Below are 26,702 nucleotides of genomic sequence, written 5' to 3' on the forward strand. Positions count from 1 at the left end.
CTCCCAGCATCCCCTGTGTGCGGATCCCTTCAGCCAGTACAGTTTCTATTGGATGCAGAAGGGAGATCAGAACTGGCTACAGAACATTCAGCATCTTCTATAGGAATCCCTGATCCATGTAAAGCCTTCAGCTGCTGCAGAACCTCTTCCCATAGGAATCACATGACAGGGAGAGCGCACAAAGCGTCAGGTTACCTCTGGAGCTCATCACTGTATGATAGATGGGAAGCTCTGCTGGTTGCTGTGAATATATACCGAGCAGGGGCGTCAATAAAACTCTGAGAGGAGGATGACGTATTGTGGCCGCCACGCCCATTCAGCTCCAGCGCGTCGGATCAGTTCTCTCTTATACAAATATGCTGCTGGATTATGTCGCTGTCGCTCTGTACTTGGATTCTCCTCCTGCTGCTGCTGCTGCTGTTGGCTGTGCCCGGGACCCCGCAAGGTGAGACTGGGGGGAATCTTGTTTGTGTTCAGCTCTACTGTATTGCTGCCCCGGCTCCGAGTCTCAGTTCCCTCATTACTGAACTCTCATCCCAGTTCATGTCTTTACTTGCTGAGCTCTCAGTCTCATGGGGAGAATTAGCCCCGGGGTATTGAATGCAGGTGCGACTGATTGACACTGGGAATTTCTTTCCTTCTTTATAAACCCCAGTGATATAAACTATAGATACTCAGGGGGTATATGAGACTGTACAGCAGCAGCACAGACACATTAGCAGGGTCTGATTCCTCTGTAGTTACCCCCCTGATTGAGGGTACACACTGGGATATTGCCAGTTAGGTGACCATGTGGCACACTGCATAGGATAGTCAAGAGTTGTACGATTGCTGTAGGAGTTTGCACATTGTGGTCAGGGCCCCCATGAAGGGGGGCCCGGCAGTGCTGCAGTTTTAAAAGAGCCGGGCCCCTTGAGAGCTCCAAAGCCATGTGGCCATTCCGAACAGCCGAAATGCAGAAGTGCCGAAAAGCCGCACAGACGAAAATAGCCAAAGCCTAAGTCCCGAAGCGACGAAAAGACCCAAAGTCACGAATATAGACAAAATTGAAGTCCTGAAGTGGCGAAAAGACACAAAGTCACAAAAACAGCCGAAGCCGAACTCCCGAAGCAGCGAAAAGACCCAAAGTCGCGAAAGGAGACGAAGTTGAAGTCCTCAAGCCACGAGTTCAATTCTACTGAACACCAATTTGTTTTTTAATTTTTTACATTTTTGTAATCCCCTGGCCATCAATGTATTATTTTAATATTCTATAGGCCCCTGCCACCAATCTTTTTTTTTAAAAAATATTTTTTGGGGCCCCAATTTTTTTTAACTTGTAAGGGGAGCCCTGGCACCAAGGTTTTTTTTTTTTTTAAAAAAAAAAATATTCTTTGGGGCCCCAATGTTTTTTTTCAAAAAAACATTTATGGAGGGCCCTGGCGCCAATGTTTTTTAACATATAAGGGGGCCCTGACCATCAATAGCTTTTTAGAACTTGTGGGTGGGGGGTTACTTTTTTAGCGTTGATGTCTGTGTGGTCTTTTAACTGTCATGTGGAGTAGGTGGGATCTGGGGTGGGGCTTGGGCACCAGTGTAGGCGGGGCCCAGGGGGCCCCAAAAATTTTGTTATGCGGGGCCCCGTGATTTCTAATGGCGGCCCTGTACGTCTAATGAGTCTGGGGCTCTTGTAAGGGGGAGGGGTCGCTGATTCAAGGGACTATTTTTGGCGCAGAAACTTGGGAAACAACCAAATGACATGTGGGGGGAACCTTCCCAAATAAATAATGTACATAAAGACTTTCTGTTTGCCAAATAAAAGTGTCATTTCCAGCTCATCTCTAATTACATTCTTGTCTTGTTTCTACTGATTTTAAAGGGGGTGGTGACTTTCAAGCTTTCAACTAAGGGTCACTGACCCCATCTAAAAAAACAAATGCTCTGTAAGGCTACAAATGTATTGTTATTGCTACCAGGGCCGGATTTAACGAAGCGGCGCCCCAAGGCCGCACGATCCATACCCTTGCTGCTTCCAGTCGCGCCGCACACAGCAGCTTGTTTATATAAATTATAGTAGTACTTATCTGTTATCTACTGTCTATCCTGTGCTTGAATGGCTGCCCCCATGGCTACACAGCAGCTTGTTTATATAAACTATAGTAGTACTTATCTGTTATCTACTGTCTATCCTGTGCTTGAATGGCTGCCCCCATGGCTACACAGCAGCTTGTTTATATAAACTATAGTAGTACTTATCTGTTATCTACTGTGTATCCTGTGCTTGAATGGCTGCCCCCATGGCTACACAGCAGCTTGTTTATATAAACTATAGTAGTACTTATCTGTTATCTACTGTGTATCCTGTGCTTGAATGACTGCCCCCATGGCTACACAGCAGCTTGTTTATATAAACTATATTAGTACTTATCTGTTATCTACTGTGTATCCTGTGCTTGAATGGCTGCCCCCATGGCTACACAGCAGCTTGTTTATATAAACTATAGTAGTACTTATCTATCTACTGCTTGAATGTAATGTAATAAAAAGTAGCAATAACGATACATTTGTAGCCTTACAGAGCATTTGTTTTTAGATGGGGTCAGTGACCCCCCCATTTAAAATGATCAGTAAGTAATGACAATAAATTCAGGAGGGCTAAAGGGTGAACTCTCACTTTCAACTTTCATCTGATAAATATGAGGTATAAAAAGACATGTAATATAAGCTTCACCTGATGGGAACAAGGAACTTTCCAAATTATGTAAAATTTCTGAAATAAAGTTACTCTTCGCAGTCTTCCTCCCAGCGACCTGTCTCTCTACATTGTGTCTTTATGCAGGAGTCGTAGTCAGATTTTGGGTCATTCACTCTACTTGCAGCTTTGTGTCGGTGTAGGTTCCACTGAGGGATCATTATCTTGACTACATTGTCATGGCAAAATGCATTGTGTTTACGCTGGTGTGTGATCCCTTTGCCAAACATTACACAAGAGATGTCTTTCTAACTCCGACACAAAGCTGCATGTAGAGAGACAGGTTGCAGAGAGGTGGTGGTGAAGAGTGACCTGATTATTTCGGAAACCCTTACAGAATTTTTATCATTCCCCAATATATTCGACACTTGAAGGGGCAGATGTATGAAGGGTCGAATATCGAGGGTTAATTAACCCTCGATATTCGACAAGGAACTAAAATCGTTCGACTTCGAATATCGAAGTCGAACGATTTAGCGCAAATCCTGCGATCGAACGATCGAAGGATTATTCGTTCGATCGAACGATTAAATCCTTCGAACGATTCGAAGGATTTTAATCCAACGATCGAAGGAATATCCTTCGATCAAAAAAACGCAGGCAAGCCTATGGGGACCTTCCCCATAGGCTAACATTGAGTTCGGTAGCTTTTAGCTGCCGAACTAGGGGGTCGAAGTTTTTCTTAAAGAGACAGTACTTCGATTATCGAATGATCGAATAGTCGAACGATTTTTAGTTCGAATCGTTCGATTCGTAGTCGAAGTCGAAGGTCGAAGTAGCCAAAAAAACACTTCGAAATTCGAAGTTTTTTTAATTCGAATTCTTCACTCGAGCTTTGTAAATGTGCCCCTTGGAATCCTTATGTGTGATGTATAATTATTTTTTTTATTTTTCCAGTCACAGTAATCACTGGCGGAAAGGTTAATGCCAAGTTGGGTTCGGACATTAAGTTGTTCTGCAACGTGAAAACCCTGGAATTGATATCCCAAGTTATGTATCTAAATCAATGTTCTGTGTAGTCAGTCACCATCATCATTTATGGTGCATTGTATTTCTTTTCCAGTCACAGTGATCGTTGATGGAAAGGTTCATGCCAAGTTGGGGTCGGACATTAAGTTGTTCTGCAACGTGAAAACCCTGGAATTGATATCCCAAGTCACTTGGCAGAGGAAGTTGTCGCCCAACAATGAGAATTTCCTAACTTACAGCAAAGGAGAGGAACCCCTGCACCTGATTCCATTTGGGGAGAGAGTGAGATTTCTGGGCAATGGGGATCTTGGAGGCTCCATACTGATACCCAATGTAACCCTGACTGATGAGGGCACCTACCTCTGTATCTACACAACATTTCCTAGTGGGACAAATGAAGGGGAGATTAAATTATCCATATGGGGTAAGAAACATCTTCCTCTATAGTTCTCTGCTTTCATGAGAGAAAATAAAGAAAAATTATAAGAGAGAGAACTTGGAGTAATGGGAGTCTTGCTCTAAACCAATGTATGTGAAGCAGGGGATCTCATTTGTTTATGTTTATGCTCTTTTATTTTGATTCTCAGTAAACTAGTGGCCATGTGTACATTGTTTATGCTCAAACACAAGTCAGTTACCTGGAAAGCTATCCTTAATACATTCTCTTGATAGAAAACTAGTTTGGGAGCCGTGGGCATCCCTTAAGATGCAAAGAAAGGAGGAGTTATATTAGGGTGATGGTACATGTGGCATATTCTCCACCAGCAGCGTGAGATTGATGGAGTTTTATTTCTAAAGAATTTATACTGGCAGGTACAATATATGGAGTGCTTTTAAGTTATTTGTTGGGTTCAGCATGTATAAGTTCATACAGTTGAATGCAATAGTTTGTATAGTATATTACTTTTTTTTTACAAAGATCATTATGAACGTCACTTTTTCTGTGCTACGGTTATATGGGGTAAATCAGTGGTGACATTTCAGAGAATTTATGCCGCTGGAAAATCTGCCACATTTCTCTCGTAATAAAGTACAGGTATGGGATCTGTTATCCAGAAACCATTATCCAGAAAGCAGCAAATTATGGAAAGGCCGTCTCCCATAGACTCCATTTTATCCAAATAATAAGAATTTTTATAAATGATTCATTTTTCTCTGTAATAATAAAACAGGAGCCTGTACTGAATCCCATCTAAGATTAATCCTTATTGGAGGCAAAACCAGCCTATTGGGTTTAATGTGTACATGAGTTTCTAGTAGATTTAAGGTATGAAGATCCAAATTACAGAAAGATTCATTATCCATAATATACCATGTCTGGAGCATTCTAGATAACCAGTCCCATACCTGTTTTTTTACGGTATTTGCTGGATAATGAGACTTTCTGAACACTCTGAAGTCTCTTCTGTTAATGTGTTGGGGTTTTGTGTATCCTGGGAAACTGAATACCCTGAGACTAGGGTTGCCACCTTTTCTGGGAAAAAATACCGGCCTTCCTATATACCTATATATTTAACTTTTTTCCCTATTAATAACATTGGCATCAGCCATCATTTTTACCGACCAGGCCTGTAAAATACTAGCCAGGTGGCAACCCTACCTGAGATAGACATTGTGTAAGAACTGAGCATTATTTTACTGAGCAGCCCATGAAGTATAGTTCTATATAAATAGAGAAAGCAAAGGAACTTGACATCCATCTTTGGTTAAAGCCATTGGAGGATCAAAAGGGCCATGATGCCACCAGTCAGGTGGAAACTGGATTCTACTTTACTTTCTATGGACAATATACAATAAGTCACAGTGTGGCACTCAAATTCATGTTCTGATGGATGTTACTGAAAGATGTTTTCTATGGTTCTATTGGGTCTCGTGGTACAATTGATCAAGTGAAAGGCAAATGATATCAAGCTATGAGTTATAACTCATATAGACTAATTGTTCCTAGTAGTGGCACGTGGTGTGTCTGGGTCCTTTCCCTTTGTATTTATGTTTTAAACGTCACTCACCACCAACAATAAACCCATTCCCATTGCCCTGGCAGCTACAATAGGTCATTTCAGGAAGGGGTTCAAGTAGGTGCAATGGAGACTATCAACCTCCTTCTGCAGATAGAAAAAAGGTGATGTAGCACATTTATCTCCAGTTGAACCAGTTTCATTGGAGGTTCCAGTTGTCTCTAAGAGATCAGTCAGTACAGACCATGTTCTACCAGCGCTAACTGTAATAGCATTAATGGGGTTGTTCACCTTTTAGTAGGATGTAGAGAGTGATATTCTGAGACAATTTACCATTGTTTTTTTTATTTTTTATTATTTGTGGTTTTTGAGTCATTTAGCTTTTTATTTAGCATCTCTCCAGTTTGTAATTTCAGCAATCTGGTTGCTAGGGTCCAAATTAACGTTTAGACCATTCGGATCCAAGCATGGAATATGAATAGGAGAGGCCTGAATAGAAAGATAAGTAATAAAAAGTAACAATAACAATACATTTGTAGCCTTACAGAGCATTTGTTTTTAGATGGGGTCAGTGACCCCCATTTGAAAGCTGGAAAGAGTCAGAAGAAGAAGAAGGCAAATAATTCAAAAACTAGAAAATAAATAATGAGAACCAATTGAATTGCTTGAATTGGCCATTAAATAACATACTAAAAGTTAACTGAAAGGTGAACCGCCCTTTTAGATAAAATATATTCAGGACTGTCTCTTTTTATTCATTTTCAGTGGAGCCGTCAGTGGAAGTGCAGCTAAACCCAGTGCTGTCGGGACCAAATCCGGCTGTTATTGCTGAATGTGTAGCCTTTGCCTCCAAACCCGCGGCTAATATCAGCTGGAATACATATGGTCTCCTCTACACGTCAAAGGAAATTCCAACACAACATCCTAATGGGACAGTGACAATAAGGAGTCAGCTATGGATGGTGCCTTCTCCTGGACTTAATGGGCATCAGGCAACTTGTCTGGTTTCTCAGCTGGACCAAAATTTTGAGAAATATGTAAATTTCATCATTACAAACATTCACTGTAAGTAAAAACAGTTCCATGGCTTTTGACTGAATTGGGCAAGTGGTCTATTGCCCCCATTTGGTCCTAGACTTAGAAGTCACTGAGTAGATCTGGTATTCAGGTTGTGAACTTCTGGGTTGAAATGGTTTCTGATAATAATGTACAAAATTTAAACTGTCAGTTCCCTTCTTTTGCCTCCAACACCCGGACCTCTGTTGTTGTACTGAGCTCGCTTGCCGCTTCTAATACTTCTATAGTTGTATAAGTTACTATATGTACGGGGATATTATTGTAGTGGAAGCAGAAATGGTATTAATTACTGGTAATTGTGTGCATGTTACTATCTAGATCGCAAGCTCATGTGAACATAGGACCTCTCGCTCTCTCTGTGTATTTAAAGGACAAGGAAAGGCTTTACTTTCTTTAATGAAAAAGAAACCTATCTCCAATATACTTCAATTAAAAAATGTGTACCGTTTTTATAAGAAACCTGACTGTATGCAGTGAAATTCTCCCTTCATTTACTGCTGTGGATAGGAATTGTCAGACGGTCCCTAACTGCTGAGCAGGGAAACAATCATACTTATGAACAGCAGGGGGAGCCCCCGCCTTACTTCCCAGCCATGCAGAACTCAAGCAGCTTTGTTTATGACGATCCCTAAGCAGCCCAGACCACACTGAGCATGTGCAGGGTCAGGGTCAGGCCAAGATGTATAACAAAGTTACAAGATGACAGCCCCCTGTGGCCAACTTTGAAAGCATAAATCATTTGTTTGATTAGGCTTGTGGTGCAGTAAGTTCATGCTTATGTTTAGTATACAAAATACAGCATTTCCAGCCTTATTCTATTTTAGACTTTCCTTGTCCTTTAAGGCTAAGGGTAAAGTCACACCTGGCAATTCGGGGAGATTTAGTCGCCTGGAGACTAATCGCCTATTCTTTGGGGGCGACTAATCTCCCCGAACAGTCTTCAGCCCGGCTATAATGAAAAATCGCCTACGGCATGGTACACGCGGCGCTTCGTTTTCGAAGTCCCCTGAAGTTGCCTCACGCCAGGGAGAAGTTGCCTCTCCCCGAATCGCTAGGTGTTCCCTTACCCTTAGGGCAATGACACACAAGTGAATTAGTTGCTTGTGACAAATCCCCTCTTCTGTAATCTCCTCCAAATCCTTTCAAACTGGGGCCAGTGTAAATGGCTGGAGGTAAAACGTACGCGTTGCTTTATTTTTTCCATAATCGCCAGAATTTGCCTCAAGGGGAAACTTGAAAACGACTTCAGAAAAAAAAGAAGATACCCCCTGGTCTGTATTCTTTAGTGCACAATCATAGGAAAATTGTATGTTTTTAAAGGGGTTGTTCACCTTCCAACATTTTTCAGTTCAGTTGTTTTCAGATTGTTCATCAGAGATAAAGAATTTTTCCAATTACTTTCTATATTTGTGACTGGTTTTCAAATATTGAAATGTCCTTTTTGAAGTTCTTATGTGTTTGTGAAGCAGTTCGGGGGGGGGGGTCAGCAACTCTGTAACTGATTTAATTGATCCATGAGTTGATCCGTTTCTTGTGTTTGTCCCTACTGAGCAGAATCCCTGAGTGTCATTAAAGGCAACTGTTAGACTTGATACAATAGTTGCACTTATATTCCCCATAGATCCTACTGAGAAATGGATCAACTAATGGGTCAGTCAATTGGAACAGAATCTGCACCGGGATCACTGAGCTGCTGCACTCACACTCACACTCACACTCACCAACATTCAACTTTACACTTTAGTTTTGGAAAACCGGCAAAAAAAATAGCTGAAAAGCAATTGAATAAAGTCTTTATTTCAGAAAACAACAGAACTAAAGTGTTTGGAAGGTGAACAACCCCTTAAGTTGCCTATTATAGGGTGTTTTTGGGCTCCTTATCTATGGTTTATAGTTTTTTCCAATGACAAAAGTTTGTTTATGTTCTTGTTAAGATGCGCCTCAGTCTGTGCATATCAAAGTACACCGAGAAGAGAGAGACCCTCTGTATATTGAATGTTTAGCAGATGGCAACCCTCCCGTTACATATACATGGAGGAGGTAAGTGATCCAATTAACTGAGATCATGTGTCTGCGAGGTCTTTGTGCCAGAATGATGTACAGTATGTAAGTCCTCTGTCATATGAGATTGTTCATAGTCTGTACAGAGAGATCCCATAAAACTATGACAGCATAGGTATTCCCCTGTACTAAGCACAATTCAGCAGGAACAGTCCCTAAGTTTGCTCATAGTCTGTACAGAGAGATCCCATAAAACTATGGCAGTATAGGTATTCCCCTGTACTAAGCACAATTCAGCAGGAACAGTCCCTAAGTTTGTTCATAGTCTGTACAGAGAGATCCCATAAAACTATGACAGCATAGGTATCCCCTGTACTAAGCACAATTCAGCAGGAACAGTCCCTAAGTTTGTTCATAGTCTGTACAGAGAGATCCCATAAAACTATGGCAGCATAGGTATTCCCTGTACTAAGCACAATTCAGCAGGAACAGTCCCTAAGTTTGCTCATAGTCTGTACAGAGAGATCCCATAAAACTATGGCAGTATAGGTATTCCCCTGTACTAAGCACAATTCAGCAGGAACAGTCCCTAAGTTTGTTCATAGTCTGTACAGAGAGATCCCATAAAACTATGGCAGCATAGGTATTCCCTGTACTAAGCACAATTCAGCAGGAACAGTCCCTAAGTTTGTTCATAGTCTGTACAGAGAGATCCCATAAAACTATGACAGCATAGGTATTCCCCTGTACTAAGCACAATTCAGCAGGAACAGTCCCCTAAGTTTGCTCATAGTCTGTACAGAGAGATCCCATAAAACTGTACTATAAATATGCTGCTCCGTTTGAGTTATACAACTGTATTACTGAATAACTATGTAAGAATAGTGCACTTTTACCAAAATTGAAGAAGCTAGTATCTTCACTTACCCATCTTTGTTTTCCCAACAGGGAGAATGGATCCATTCCTGATGATGTGGCCCAGGCAACAGGGAACACTCTGCATTTTTCCAGAGGGAATACAGATTATAATGGCCTGTATGTCTGTGAGGCCACAAACAGTATTGGGAGAATCTCACACTCAGTCTATTTATATAAATACTCAGGTAAGTGTGCAGAGAACACTGTATATTTGGAGATTGTCAAGCAGTTTGGTGAAGACCAAGGAAACTCCCAACTGTATTGCTTCCTCACCCCTTTAAGACTGAACATGTAATTAAAAGGCTGCAGCAGGTAATTTAGAAGCATGTTGCCAACTGCAGGTATTTCTGTGCAGCATTTTGAATGGAGCGATGGGATCACTGCTGTCCAATCATATTCCAGGCTTTCCTCCCATTCACACATGTAGTTCATCAGCTCCGGCTCATTTCTACTGACTGTTGTATGGAGCCATAAAACTGTAGCAGTATTTATATATTACAGTTTTATGGTATCTGTTATCAGGAAACCCATTATCCAGAAAGCTCCAAATTACAGGAAGGCTGTCTCCGTTAGACTCCGTTTTTTAATTCTTAAAAAATATTTTCCTCTGTAATAATAAAACAATGCCTTGTATATGATCATAGCTAAGAAATAATTAATTCTTATTGGAGGCAAAACCAGCTGCTGGGTTTAATTAATATATAATAAGTGTTTTTTTTTTTTATAGCAGACTTAAGGTGTGGAGATCCAAATTATGCAAAGACCCCTTATCAGGAAAACCCCAGGCCCTGAGCATTCTGGATAACCAGTCCCATGCCTGTAGTGTAATATTTAAATGCCTTCCTTTTTTTTAGTTGCGCTGTAAGAGAATTAATTTGTTCTTGGTGATTTTAAAAGGCCAAACAGGAGGCAGCAACATTATATGTGTATCTGGTCTACTGCGAATTCTATATACTCCCTCTGCTCTTGAAAACTTGGTACATGGAAATAGTCATCTGTATTTACTCTCCAACCTCCGACTGGCACTGCCTGAATTATTCACTCCACTCCATTGTAATTGTCCTTGATTGCAATATCCTTGTTTAATTAAACACACAATATGGATATTTCTGACAATATTGCGCTTTCCCTGTATTGTCTCTGTGAAGAACATTAGCCTTACAAAGTCTTACATGGGGCTTCTATTTATGTAACTGCAGTAAGTCTAATCCCCCTGGTGAATCTCAGTAGAAATACAGCAGTTGTTCCATTTACAGGTGCTGCTCCCAGAGGAAATGAAGGCGCATATATTGCAGCAATCGTTGTCCAAAGTGTAATAATTATTGGAATGGCTGTGTACTGCTACTTGATGAAGAGCAACCAGATGGAAAGAATATGTAAGAGTAGGTGAGACTTTACTTTTATAACTATGGGTTGCAGGTGCTGTCTGTACATGTCTTTCATAAAGCTAAGGGAGGTGGGTCGTCCACCAGAGGAGAAATCCCTCCTGCTGTTCAACTCCCTTACGTCTGTCTGTCACTGTGCACTCAGACAGACTTCAGCAGTTAAACCACAGCACAGTGACAGGCGGATACAAGTGAACGTGGGAGGCAGAGGCAATATTGGGACATTAGTGCTGCTTCTCCACCAGCGAAGGATCTTCTACTTGTGTCTTCAGCCCAAGGTTATTTACATACCAGACAGATTAATTGCTGCCTGAGAAACTCCTGCCCCTACTGCTTCTTTAAGGTGATTATGGAAACCAACTCTCATTGCTGGTTCAGGCAGTTTTTGGCACCAGTAGAGAACATTAGCCTGAAGGTAATGTACATTAACGTTCTTCGTTCATTTTTATATATAAACTAAAATCAGGATATTTTTAGAACAAGTGCTCATCTTCTCTTCTTTAGACACTGATACTGTTGCCTTGAGGGGGGGGGGGTCATACACGGGCAGATTTCTTTGTGTGAAACGACTGATTTTAGCACAATCCGATAAAATAGTTTCCTTATCGTTACATTGATGGGGTGCAAATGATTATATTGTTCCGTCAAAATCTTCCCAACAGGGAATCGGACAGGTTTAAAAACCTGAGACGGCGAAATTGGTCGGTGGATGGTACAGTCAGATAATAATTATTAAACAATCGTTCATTGCGCATGTCTTTTGTGAAAGTAAACAAAGGGACAGACAGTAATTGGTTAATATATATGAGATCCTGCAGACTACATGACAAAGATATGACCAAAGCATACGCCCGACATTTTCGAAATAGAAAGAGGGTCAAAAAGATGTGCCGCGCAGATCATGGCGAAGTTCTATGGCCACGCCCATTTTTGTGGCCACACCCCCCTAATTCCCGTGTTCATTTTACAAAATTTGGCAGGTTATGAAAGCTATTACAGTTTTACTAATGAAGGTGAATTGCCCTTTAAGCTGCAAGTCACAGTTTTTCCAAGAGACCTGCTTATCTTAAATTGTTACAATTATTTCTTTGCTTATCTTAAATTGTTACAAAAGTATCTAAGTGCACCTGCCACGTATTCTGGGCTCTCTGCCAAAAGCCAATTAAGTTTAAGAAATGTTGTATCTTTTTCTGTGTGTTCAGTGCAAGATATCAAAGCAAAAGTCGGGACATTTCAGTAAAAAACTTCGGGACTGCGGGTTGAGCTGTCCAAATCAGGACAGTTGGGAGTTATGCCAAAGTCTATGTGACCATGCCTATTTAGACCATATCGTAGATCATAATTAATAAGTGTATGGCCAACTTAAGACAAAGCAATCTGTTCTCTTTGGAGCTGTTCCCAGGGAAAAGAAACCTAAAGAACTGTATTTGTCTTACAGGGAAAGGTAAAACACCCCGTGTGAATCAGAATCAGGATGAAACTGAAAGTGTTGGACTTCAACAGTGCACCTGACTGGGTCCGAATCTTCTGAACCTTGGGTTAGTATTTATCTAATTCAGTTGTCCGTGTACTGACTAATGTTGGAACACGTTCTCATCATGGTCACAGCACAGGGTTCCAGATGAGCTGCCTCTGCGCATGAGTTACAACAGTGATTGTCACTAGGATCAGCCCCACTGGCCACAAAGAAGAAGATATAATATACATCGCTACTGTTACTGGCCACAATACAGTGACTGCTTCTTTAAGGACCTGTAAACTCAAAAAATAAATTGACGTAAGCTTACTCGAGGTGCTTCTCTGAGCACTGGTCAAAGTTTGCATTCATTTTCAACTTTTAGTGGTTTCTGAGATATTTGCAGTTTTAGACCGTTATTAACAGGCTTTGAGTTTAACGTGAATCAGTAACCCTAGTGTTGACTAAATACAGGATAGACAGGTTACAGACACACAGCCTTCTTTCTGCTGGATTAAAAACACTGATTCAGGTCTCTCTTCCCAGTATGTGTGCAAATTGCAGGACTCTAATCCACTTGTCAAAAGTATTTAGGACTTTTACTATTGGATTTAATGTGCTTTGTGTTTGTTTTTCCTTTTTTTAATTTTACATTTTCTTCTTTGTTTTTTTAGGTCTTCAGTTTATGTCCTATAACTAACTGCGGCTCCAACACTCATCATTTCAACAAATGCCTTACCTGACCAATGAAGCTTCTCAGAGAGGATTCCTCTACACCCGTCTCCCAACTCAAAAAATACCTGAAGGTGGAATGATTAGGAGTGAGACAGAAGTGGGAGAGATGTTTCTAGGCACAGGCCCAGTTCAGGTTTAGCAGCATTCGGGCACTGACTGGCAACCAGGGACATATGAATAAGGACAGAAGCTGAAGACTTGTCTGTATATTGGCAGAGCAAAGAGAATGGGCAGCCTGAGAGCAGTCAGCAAAAAGGTCAAAACTGGCATCAGAACACAATGACTGGACAAAAGGCAGGCCAATATGATATGTCTCCAAGGTGCAGTAAATGTTAAAGGAACATCTAAAAGATGTTAATTTATAATGTACTGTTGTCCTGCACTGGTAATAAAAAATTGTTGTTTTCAGAAAGACTACTATAGTTTATATAAACAAGCCGCTATGTAGCCTTGGGGGCAGCCATTCAAGCCCAGGATACACAGTAGATAACAGATAAGTACTACTATAGTTTATATAAACAAGCTGCTGTGTAGCCATGGGGGCAGCCATTCAAGCACAGGATACACAGTAGATAACAGATAAGTACTACTATAGTTTATATAAACAAGCTGCTGTGTAGCCATGGGGGCAGCCATTCAAGCACAGGATACACAGTAGATAACAGATAAGTACTACTATAGTTTATATAAACAAGCTGCTGTGTAGCCATGGGGGCAGCCATTCAAGCACAGGATACACATGGGGCAGCCATTTAAAGGAGCAAAGGCTCATGTTTACATAGCAGATAACAGATAAGCTCTGTAGAATACAACAGGAACTTTTCAGTTATTTACTAATTAAACTGTGCCTTTTCTCCTTTTTCAAACTCATGGCTGCACAGAAGCTTGTTTATATAAACTATAGTAGTACTTATCTGTTATCTACTGTGTATCCTGTGCTTGAATGGCTGCCCCCATGGCTACACAGCAGCTTGTTTATATAAACTATAGTAGTACTTATCTGTTATCTACTGTGTATCCTGTGCTTGGAATGGCTGCCCCCATGGCTACACAGCAGCTTGTTTATATAAACTATAGTAGTACTTATCTGTTATCTACTGTGTATCCTGTGCTTGAATGGCTGCCCCCAAGGCTACATAGTGGCTTGTTTATATAAACTATAGTAGTACTTATCTGTTATCTACTGTGTATCCTGGGCTTGAATGGCTGCCCCCAAGGCTACATAGCGGCTTATTTATATAAACTATAGTAGTACTTATCTGTTATCTACTGTGTATCCTGTGCTTGAATGGCTGTCCCCATGACTACACAGCAGTTAGTTTATATAAACTATAGTAGTACTTATCTGTTATCTACTGTGTATCCTGTGCTTGAATGGCTGCCCCCATGGCTACACGGCAGCTTGTTTATATAAACTATAGTAGTACTTATCTGTTATCTACTGTGTATCCTGTGCTTGAGTGGCTGCCCCCATGGCTACACAGCAGCTTGTTTATATGAACTATAGTAGTACTTATCTGTTATCTACTGTGTATCCTGTGCTTGAATGGCTGCCCCCATGGCTACACAGCAGCTTGTTTATATAAACTATAGTAGTGTTTCTGAAGGAAACACATTGTTTTACCACTGCGGGGCAACACTATATTATATTTTAATTACTTTAAAACACTTTCCTTTTTTGATGTTACTGTTCCTTTAAAGAGCCTTTCAGGTGTATTTTAGGACAGTCCAGAAATAAATTCATAATGTAGGACAAATCCAAGGCAGTAGTCTTTGACTGCAATTTAATTTATTGAAGGAATGGATATACCCTGTGGGACAAGCCATTAATTGCAATCGATGAACTACAAAAACATCTTAATTATTTGGATTAGCCCTTCATGTAGGACAGTGACTCTACAAGACATATAACAAGACAGCGCTGCTGTATTGCAGAAAACAGTATGCTGTATCAGGGCTGCCATCAGTAGAGCACAGGGGGCCCAGTTGCTTTCAGGTTTTAAGGGGGCCCAACACTGCTGCTGGTCTTTTATTTGCCAGGCTCCCCTGGAGTCACTGAAGTAAGTTAGAAAACATTTTTTAAAATCCTTTTTTTTTTACATTTACAGGAACTGTAACACAATTTTTTTTTACATTCAAAGTATCGTTTCTAAATATCTTTATTTGCAAATATACCATAGAAAATTTCAAAAGGGTGTGTTTTTTTTTTTAAAGAAAACTATACTTACTACTGATTTATTCAGCTCAGGCAGTAGATCTCTCCCAGCTCTCCTAGCATACTTCCGGTCAGCTCCCCCTCCCTCTCTCCATACAGGCTCAACCTGCACCCCCTTCTAAAAGTTATAGAGGCTCAGCTGGAGAGGAGAAATGCTCTGTCCTCCATGCTGCATCATCCCATAAATTTCTCAGAAAAATTATTCCTGAAGTCACTAAAGAATGCAGTTAATTTGCGGATTAAACCGGAAGTCAAGTAGTCGCCTTTTCAAGCGTTGCCCAATAAATTAGTGGTAGCCTAATTTATTCAAAAAAACACTTATAACTGTGCAATTTTTATATGATCCATGTCTTAATAAAAGTATTTAGAAGGTAAATATTTGAAGTGGAAATTTTGTGTTACTGTTCCTTTAAGGGGGGTCTGGCCACCAATTTCTTTTTTTACTTGTGGGAGGGGACTGCCCAGCAATGGGTTTTTTTTTATATATAGTTTTTTTTGAGCAAGGGATTAAACCAAGTGGCTCATATTTGAACATTAGAAATCAAGACACATTCTAAAACATAGTGCAATTTAGTTATAGTAGGTACCTGCCTAAAGATAATTGATAGAGACCCATGGATAGTAAATACAGTAGAAAAATAATTAAAAATGAAAGCTTTTTATTAGGACATGTTTAGCCTTATGTGTTTCGTGTCTGCTGGGCACTTACTTATAGGGACAGATTTACTAAGCTCGAGTGAATAATTCGAATGGAAAAATATTCGAATTTCGAAGTATTTTTTTGGCTACTTCGACCTTGGAATTGGTCAAATTCGATCGAATCGAATGATTTGAACGTTTCAAAGTAAAATCGTTCGACTATTCGACCATTCGATAATCGAAGTACTGTCTTTTTAAAAAAATACTTTGACTTCATACTTCGCCACTTTAAACCTACCGAGGTGCAATGTTAGCCTATGGGGACCTTCCCCAGCACTTTTCTAAGTATATTTTTTTATCGAATTTTTCTTCGATCTTTTGCGCTATAATCAAAGCTTTTGCGATAAAATCCTTCGAATTCAAAGGATTTTACTTCGAAGGTCGAATTCGAGGATTTTTTAACCCTCGAAATTCGACCCTTGATAAATCTGCCCCATAGTATATGCACATCTGGCACGAAAACACATTTGGGCTAAACATGTCCTAATAAATATCTTTTATTTTTATAATTATTTTTGCTATTGTATTTAATATCCATGGGTCTCTTTCAATTATTTTTGAATGTATACTATTTTGGTAAACCTGGAACTGGAGACCATATGGGGATATTTATATCTTCTGTAACTTAATATATATTATTTTTCTTCAAGAACAGATATGCACACTATTTGTTGTGTACCTGCTTAAAGAGCCCACCTTGATGTGGTGGCAGGCTTAATAATCCTTTGACCAAAAGTATTTTTACTGTTTTAGTGCTCGTGTCTGTGTCGCTTTTTACTGTGGGGTGCGGGTGGGTTGGGCCCAGAAATCTTTGTCATAGGGGGCCCTATAATTTCTGATGGCGGCCCTGTGCTGTATTGCTTTGCACAACAATACAGTATTTTAAGGAAAGAGTCACCGTCATATTTTTTGTATGTGTGCAAACTTGCTATTTGCTATTGGACCTACCATTTAATTTCAAACAAGGTTTATTTTTTTGTTATATTTATTTATTGATTACTATTTAATAGAGTGTGCTACTATCTATCTATCTATCTATCTATCTATCTATCATCTATCTATCGTTACTTTTTCATGTCCCTGCATCAATAGCATTTGTTTGTTAAAGGGGTAGTTCACCTTTAAGTTAACTTTTCATATATTATAGAATGGCCAATTCAAAGCAATTTTTTAATCGGTCTTCATTGTTTATTTTGTTTAATTTTACAATTATCTGCCTTCTTTTGACACTTTCCAGCTTTCAGATGGGGGTCACTGACCCCATCTAAAAACAAATGCTCTGTAAGGCTACATATGTATTGTTATTGATACTTTTTATTACTCCTCTTTCTATTCAGGCCTGTCCAACCAGATTGCTGACTCTGCAAACTGGAGAGCTGCTGAATAAGATGCTAAAATAACAAAATGTGAAAACCAATTGCAAATTGTCTCAGAATATCACTCTCTTCATCATACAAAAAGTTAATTTAAAGGTGAACTACCCCTTTAATGTCAGAGGGAGGATTATATCCCTCACCCATCATGGCGGTCACCCATCATGGCAATAGGAAAACAGAGAGAGCTTAGACAAATATATTAATGGCTGAGAGATTGAGAGATTGGTGTAAGGAGGGAGGACTTTGAGTTTCTGTAGAACTGGGCTGATTTTTCAGTTGGCTACAGGCTATTTGCCAGGGTTGGGAGCACCTTAATGACGATGGTGCAGCTGCTTTGGGGGGAGAGGATGGCTAGAGGGTTGGAGGAGATTTTAAACTTGGCATTGGTGTAGGTATAGGTGAAAAGTTTTGTGTATGTTGGGTTACATGAGGTATAGTAAGTGAAAATGATGGAGGCAGTTAGATGCGGATATCATATATGGCAGGATGGACATTAAGTGATATATAGGAAATATAACTGTCTGTATACTTTTCATAATAAATTGTAAGCTCTTTGGGCAGGGTCCTCATTCAAACTCTGTATTAAAATGCCTAGTACTTAAACATTTATTGAAACTCCTTGTTTAATTTATTAGAACTGTGCCCCTGTTTGTGTCTATGCCTATAAATGTATACATACATCTGAATCATGAACAGAATTATGTGCATTAACTGTATAATATATGTTTTCATTTTTTACTGATGGGAGAACAAGGCCCAATCGTTTTGTTTACGTTTCCTTAGTTATCATTGGGTACAGGTTACTTTCTTTTTCTATTACAAAAAAGCTAATTGAAATCAAATATTGGGAAAATAACATTGGTTTCATGGCTCCAAATATGAATTGAGTCATTCAAATCCAAAACCAACATCAGGCGAGGTCAAGTTCTTATGTGTTGGTCTTTGTTGTAGGATCCACCTAAAAGTAATGATAGTTGGTCTGGCAACAATTATCAATTATCAGCCAGAAGACATTGTCTAAACGAGTCTATAGATTAACTTTGGATAGGTAGGTATTTTGGACAAGGCTTGTCTAATCTTTTATCACAATACCATTGGTTGTTAGACTTTTTCATGTCAGGCCCCCTTTGAGGGCCAACTTTTGGTCAAAAAAAAAAAAAGAAAATATCCACGTATAAGAGAATATTTGTGTAGCAATCACTCACCATAGGTCCAAGAATATCTATGCCAGCAAATAAATATTTGCCCCAAGTCTTACCCTAATTCCATTAAAAGCTGGGCTTTCAGCTGTGTCTATGAGAGCAAATACAGGTTTTCCACAGACTTCCCTTAAACTAACTTTCAGGTTGTCTTGCCACTGCTCCCCCAGGGTGGCCAAATCCACCACCAGTATTTCTCAGATTCCTTCTTTCATGCCCAATGGGATCTGCTTTTACAAATGGGGTGTTTCCCTCCCCTATGTCTTTGGCACACACTGGCTCATTCAACCATTTGGGAACCTTTCTGGGTGTGCCCTTTTATGCTCCTCCTCCCAGTGGTTTTTGCATTTTGGAGTTATTTAGTAACATGGGTTAATGGTTGCCATAATCCATAGCAGGACACAAAGTACTAAATTCTGTTAGCTGCCATGTACTGCTACAAGGCAATTCCATACAGGCACAGGATTTTTTACAAAAAGTGCCTTATTTCTAAATATGACCATATATAATTAGGGATGCACCGAATCCACTATTTTGGATTTGGCCAAACCCCCGAATCCTTTGTGAAAGATTCGGCCGAATACCCAACCGAATCCGAACCTTAATTTGCATATGTAAATTAGGGGTGGGAAGGGGAAAACATTTTTGCTTCTTTGTTTTGTGACAAAAAGTCACACGATTTCCCTCCCCACCCCTAATTTGCATATGCAAATTAGGATTCGGGTTTGGCCGGGCAGAAGGATTCCTGCTGAAAAAGGACGAATCCTGAACCGAATCTTGGATTCTGTGCATCCCTAATTTAAAGCACCTCTTCATATTAATAAATCCGGACATTATATTTTCCTAATAGTAATTGCCATTGGATAATCCCATTGTAGGGAAGTGTTATTTGCCCTTTCCCTAACTGCATAACCCTGTGACTTTAAATCTGGATCCACCAAAAGCATGGCTGCTGCTTGCACTGCAGTGAGACAGTTTTCAGCCACAGCCTGTCCAATCAGCAAGAAGGATTTGCTTCTGACCTTGTGACCTCTCTGAAAGAAGTTTGGAGCCAAAATGAAAGTGAGGCTTAGGTTAACCAGGAAGAAGAGAAGAGAAAAGCATGGACTAATACACTGAGAGCAGCCTGCAATCTCTCCTTCTCTCTTGTGAGTGTTCCTGCTGATTTATCTGAGTAGGAAGCTAGGGATTTCACCTATAGAATATTTACCCATATAGGGAATCCCATAGCCAGAGCACAGGGAGTTAGTTAACCCTTTCCAGTCAGCCATCATAGTGACTGGAACTAGTGCAGCTGCCTGAGCTATTGCTAGGGAAGTAATCCCTGTAGGATAGATAGGACTTCAGCCCTGTAGTGAGTTGCCAGCGTGTACACCGGATCTGGACTGTGGATTTCCCATCAGCCTCCGTGACACGTGCAGTGGATCCTCAGGATTTTAGGAAGCCTTTCCCTACACCCACATTCCAAGCTCAGTGTGGATTAAAGCTGCCAGACTGCTTGTCTGTATCTGCTCTGCCTCACAGGATCTCTTTCTTCTTTCATTATCACTGGGAAATGGTGAGACCTTCACTTTACACACCCCGGGGGGCATCAATCTAGTGTTGCAACAAATACCTCTTCTATTACTACTTTGGTATATCCCCTCAGACCTCTAGTGTGCACACTCACCATTCTTAAAGTGACAGTGGACATTTTCATACCAAGGGTGATACTTATATATTGTCTTATATTCATCGTATTATTGTTATTTTACTGTTCTTATTGCATTTCATATATTGCATTCCTAATATTACATATTACTGCATATCTGCCTATTGTGTGGTTTATTGTCTGCTACAATTGGTACCAAAATCACTGCTATTGCAGTTCCCAGGGAGTGTATGCCACCAATATCTGGTTTTAGCCCTGGGTGGAGGCACTTAACTTATCCAAACCCCGCAAATCTCCCACTTAGCGGAGGCTTGGGATCTATACTGTTAGCGCCACAGTGTGGCCCTGGATATTCCTGCCAAGAAAGGGTTACACCATATTGGACCTCTGTCAATTTAACTGGCTCATATGAGTGTTCTTCCACAAAAACTGAGAGTACACATACCTGTTACATCAGCCAGTGAACGGACAGATCTGCATTTTTAAGTCCTGCACTACTTCCTGTTACAGGTAGAAGCCATTTCCTGTCAGGTGATCGAGTGGCACGCACAGAATCACAAAATGGCAGCTGGAGATAAAAGCTCCTTGCAAGTGATATAAGACAGAGCTTCACAGACTAACATGTTATCTGTAATTATTAATAATTTTCCTGGAAATTACTGTGTTCTATATCTTTTATTTTCCTGTGTAATGAAATGTCATTACTGAACTACTTCCTGTTACAGGTAAAAGCTATTTCCTGTCAGGTGATCAGTAAATGGCACACGCAGCATTACAAAATGGCAGCTCCAGGTAAAAGCTGTAATATTTACTGAACTACTTACAGGTAGAAGCCATTTGTGATATTTACTGATATAAATGCCGATGTGATAAGATTATTTGATCGTATTCATTATATTTTGTCCATGGTTATGCATTCCTCAATACTTAGTGAGAGAGTCGGTGTTTAGCAGCAGAGGCTGGAGTTACAATCAGACATAAATAGCAGCTAGTCTGCCTTTATTGGCCGTGGTCCCAGAATGTCTCACAGAAGAGGCTGCAGAGGGGGGAAGGCTACTTGCAAGTGATATGAGACTGTAATTATTAATATCAATGACTGCATTCTATATTTTTCTATATTATTCTATATTTTTTATTTTCCTGTCTGAGTGTCAGGTAAGGGCCCACTGGGCTGCTTACTGGACACACTGTCTCTGCTGTACTTGCTGGAACATTTCTAATATACCCTCTAGTTCCACCCCTGATCCACACAGATTTAAACCCTGATCTGCCCCAATCCCAGAGCAATATTCCCCTGATCTGCCCATTCATCCAGAATCCACCCCCACAACCTGCCTATCTAGTCAGTGTCCTAGACCCAGCCATGTGCTGAAATCTTGCACAGAGACCTATATAGTCCAATCCTGATTATCTCTGTACAACTCCCTTCTGTACACAGTTCAACTGAAAAGAACAATCCAACATTCATCTACAGAATTGTGCAATTTACTTTCAAAATATTTTGTCAAATGAGCTGGAGCAAACAGTTATATCTTTATATGGCAATATGCGGTCCATTCTGCACCTTGTTCCAAAATCTTGGGATTAACCGGTTTTATGTTTTATAAACCAGTGTTAAAATAATACAGAACTGATTAAAATTAAATGGATATACAGGGAAATACATTGCATGGCCCAAAATTGAAGTGTTACTTGAAGAAAGTATATAATGTGCAGGTATATATTACCCAAAATAAATATTTTTATATACACTCTCTATGGGAGTTTCTCTAGATACACCTCCTTTCTTAGTGTAAAGGAACCCATACATGGGCAGATTAAGTCTTGTCAGTTTATTGCCCAGTGTATGGGGCCCTTTTTTTTTTTTTTACTTTTTATTAACTGTATTTCTGTTCAGGCCTCTCCTAATGATGTTGTAGTGTCTCATTCAAACCACCATCTGGTTGCTAGGGTAAACTTCACTTTCTCATGTCCGTTTGATGTCATTGCAGCAGGGTTAGGAATAGTCACAATGTGACTACAACTGTTGTATGGGCTGTAATTGAATATAATGATGCAAGTGCAGGGACAGGCACACAGGTTGCAGTCTGCAGATCATAATAGTATCTTCTCCAGCAGCAGACAGAAATAAGCAGAATACACCATTAGCCTGAGTGTAACTGTACCATGGGGTTGTCTCAGCTACTTTATGTACTAATGTTTTAGTAGCCCAAAAAAGTGGCACCACCGTGTTGTATCAAAGGGGTGGTTCATATTTAAGTTTAGTATGTTATAGAATGGATAATTCTAAACAACTTTTCAATTGATCTTCATTTTTTCGTTTTTTTTTTAAATTATTTGCCTTTTGGCTCTTTCAAGCTTTAAAATGGGGGTCACTGACCCCATCTAAAAACGCTGTGTAAGGCTACAAATGTGTTCTTATTGCTACCTTTTATTACTCATCTTTCTATTCAGGCCTCTCCTATTCATATTCAGTCTCTTATTCAAATCAATGCATGGTTGCTAAGGTAATCTGGACACTAGCAACCGGATTGCTGAAATGGCAAACAGGAGAGCTGCCGAATAAAAAGCTAAATAACTCAAAAAAACACAAATAATAAAAGAATGAAAACCAATTGCAAATGGTCTACTTCAATATATCCTTCTCTACATCATACTTAAAGTTAACTCAAAGGTGAAGAACTCCTTTAAAATCACGTGACAAGTGGAACTGTATAACAAACACAAGCCCTTGATGATAGTAAGGGCCAGCAGGAATAAACTCACTTTAACGAAACACCTACATGTTTATATATATATATATATATATATATATATATATATATATATATATATATATATATATATATAAAATAATTACTGCCTGTTATATATAATTATATCCCTTTATTAATATAGTGTTTGCACTGCATTTAGCTGTTCAGCCTGGGGAGGTTCCTGGGTTGGGTACTGCTGGGTGCTGGAAAGACATAGTGATAGCAGCGGGGCAGTCTCTAGGACCTTCCTTGTAGCAGGACATGGTTTAGACTGAGCCCTTTCATCTTCTGTACTTAGACTAGTGGCAGCTGTAATTCCCCTAGTACAGTGTGTGCGCATTATATTGTAATCTTGGGGGACCAAAGCCCAGGCTGAGCTGCTCTGTATTTAATCTGTTATGTGAAAAAGGCGCCCCAGTTATAAGCAGCTCTGTTCCCAGGGTCGGACTGGTGGGTGCAGGGCCCACTGGCAGGGGCACTCCACCAATGAGATGAGTTAAGACACTCGCCTCAAGCGGCAGCGCCCCCCTGGTTGCCAAGGGCGGCAAAAATGCTGCTCCTGGTAACTAAGAGCCGAATTTCTGTTTTTTCAACCTGGAATTTTGGCTCTTCTAGTGCAGAGAGCGCAATAGCATTGTGGATTGCCCCCAACCCCCTCCGGTTCGCCGTGGACTGCCCCCTCCCCTGAAAAGGTGAGTGTCGTGGGGAGGGGTGGAGGGCGGCAAAAGGAAGGCTACCTCAGGTGGCAAAATGCCCAGGATCACCCATGCCCACTGGGGCTGTCACCCCAGGGGCCCCTGCCATGCTCCAATACCCCCATACAGGTGCCGCCGCCACCTATCCTCCTCCCCGAGTGCATGTAATTGAACCTTCAGCACATCGGGGGAGGGAGATCAGAGGCCAGGGGAGGGTCCTGTCTGTTCCTGTTTGCCTGTCCTGCTTCTAAACTATCCCAACAAGTCTCTCAGTATAAATCATTTATTAACCATCTTGATAAAGGCCCCAAGAGGGGCCGAAACGTTGGTTGAAACAATATATATATATATATATATATATATATATATATATATATATATATATATATACCATTAATATCCTGTAAATGATATAGTAAATAAAGTACCCCTTCTTGTAAAATATAAGGATATTCTAAGTTACAGAGGAGTTTCATGACCATATAAAAACACGAGGCCGAAGGCCGAGGTAACTTAAAATATCCACACGTTTCAGTGAGTCATGCGACAGAAATTACATCACTAAGCTCCAATTATAACCAATAACATCACTAAGCAACGTTTATATAGTGAATAAAGTACCCCCTCTTGTAAAATATAAGGATATAAGTTATCGAGGAGTTTTATATAGGTCATGGAACGCCAAGGTAAATTCTAATATCGCAAAGTAAAGATATATACACAATGTGAAGTAAATCAAAGTCCTTACAATATTCCACAGGTGCTCCGTCTTAGCACCGCAAACAACGATATAGTTTATCCAGAGGTGTGGAAAGAAGGACGCAACTACAGGATTCCTGCTAATGTGCTATTTATTAGCCACACAACATGTTTCGGACAGCATGTGTCCTTTCTCAAGTGTGAACACAAGTGAAAAGCATACAACATATAAAGCCACACAGTGGAGTAAAAACACACCCACTTCCACCTGGCACCTATTTTTAATTGATACTTAGTTAGGTGCCAGGTGGAAGTGGGTGTGTTTTTACTCCACTGTGTGGCTTTATATGTTGTATGCTTTTCACATGTGTTCACACTTGAGAAAGGACACATGCTGTCCGAAACATGTTGTGTGGCTAATAAATAGCACATTAGCAGGAATCCTGTAGTTGCGTCCTTCTTTCCACACCTCTGGATAAACTAAATTCTAATATCCTCATTTTGCAACTGGGGGTACTTTATTTATTATAATACACAAGTTTCAGTGAGTCATGTGACAGAAATGACATCACTACTCACCGTTTATAACTGATGACATCAGAACTCACCGTTTATAATTATATAAGATATATACAAGATATTCATGGCTTTTGTGTATTATATCCTTATAAACGTTGCTTCGTGATGTCATTGGTTATTATTGGAGCTTATTGATGTGTATTATAATAAATAAATAAAGTACCCCTTGTTGCAAAATACCGGTATGGGGATATTAGAAGCCAAGGGGAGTAGGGGACGTTTTGGCTTTTATATCAGTCCCATCTGGGAGAGGCACCACAATGACTATTTGCTTCTAGTTACATTTTAAAGAGACGGTTATAACAGTTCTTTATATCCAGTGAAATTTTAATCAAAGACATGCACCCTTGTTTTTGGTTTTATAAAAAAAAACAGCAATAGCCTGAGGGAAGCAGATGGGCCTTGTAGCTGTGACATTTTTTTAAGCACCATGTGTAAAAACCACAAAAAAGCTCCAATATAAAACTTCTCCTAGTAAAAGCAGTTGTGGTCCTGTAAGTCAAGGGGAGCCGCACAGATCCTATTGGACATTTATTTTAACAGTACAGACTTATTTAATTTTGCTCTAAGCTCTAAAACCACTAATATTCGACTTTTAATAAATCGGCCTCCACATGCCAAAGCCAGGACTACAGGGAAGTCAGGTGGGTTTCCAAGGAGCTGATACGGTGTGAAACCCAGGCCTCTGTGAAAAACAGGAGGGTGCTATAGGGATGAAGCTTTCATTTCCAAATAATAACCCCTTTTATTATATTATGTAAATTTTTATTAAAGGGATCCTGTCATTGGAAAACATGTTTTTTTCCCAAAATGCATCAGTTATTAGTGCTACTCCAGCAGAATTCTGCACTGAAATCCATTTCTCAAAAGAGCAAACAGATTTTTTTATATTCAATTTTGAAATCTGACATGGGGCTAGACATTTTGTCAATTTCCCAGCTGCCCCCAGTCATGTGACTTGTGCCTGCACTTTAGGAGAGAAATGCTTTCTGGCAGGCTGCTGTTTTTCCTACTCAATGTAACTGAATGTGTCTCAGTGGGACCTGGATTTTACTATTGAGTGTTGTTCTTAGATCTACCAGGCAGCTGTTATCTTGTGTTAGGGAGCTGCTATCTCGTTACCTTCCCATTGTTCTGTTGTTAGGCTGCTGGGGGGAAAAGGGAGGGGGTGATATCACTCCAACTTGCAGTACAGCAGTAAAGAGTGATTGAAGTTTATCAGAGCACAGGTCACATGACCAGTGGCAGCTCGGAAATTGACAATATGTCTAGCCCTATGTCAGATTTCAAAATTGAATATAAAAAAATGTGTTTGCTCTTTTGAGTAATGGATTTCAGTGCAGAATTCTGCTGAAGCAGCACTATTAACTGATTCATTTTGAAAAAAATGTTTTTTCCCATGACAGTATCCCTTTAACTTAAATAGCATCCTCTAGTTACACAATGATGGAAATTGTGGCTTGCTGGGTGCTGCCAATAAATTTACTACAAATCATCAGTACTACAAAGCTACCTCCATCATAAAAAGCCTTTTGTATTATGAGGGAATCTGCATACTCCCAGGCCCCGGGGACATTCCTGTATTATTGTTTAGATCCACAGC

At 40.1% G+C, this 26,702-nt stretch overlaps 1 protein-coding gene across 1 annotated transcript; it reads left to right on the forward strand.

The window, feature by feature from the left end:
* The first annotated feature begins 311 nt into the window (after nucleotides 1-311).
* Nucleotides 312-13,666, forward strand: LOC121399796 (nectin-1-like). The gene is made up of 8 exons (XM_041581430.1): nucleotides 312-445; nucleotides 3,795-4,124; nucleotides 6,424-6,723; nucleotides 8,670-8,775; nucleotides 9,685-9,839; nucleotides 10,911-11,036; nucleotides 12,478-12,577; nucleotides 13,170-13,666. The coding sequence occupies exons 1-7, from the start codon at nucleotides 370-372 to the stop codon at nucleotides 12,549-12,551; spliced, it is 1,167 nt and encodes a 388-aa protein (XP_041437364.1). The 5' UTR covers nucleotides 312-369; the 3' UTR covers nucleotides 12,552-12,577; nucleotides 13,170-13,666.
* The last annotated feature ends 13,036 nt before the right edge of the window (nucleotides 13,667-26,702 follow it).

Source organism: Xenopus laevis, chromosome 2L (assembly GCF_017654675.1).
Source record: "Xenopus laevis strain J_2021 chromosome 2L, Xenopus_laevis_v10.1, whole genome shotgun sequence".
Lineage (NCBI taxonomy): Eukaryota > Metazoa > Chordata > Amphibia > Anura > Pipidae > Xenopus > Xenopus laevis.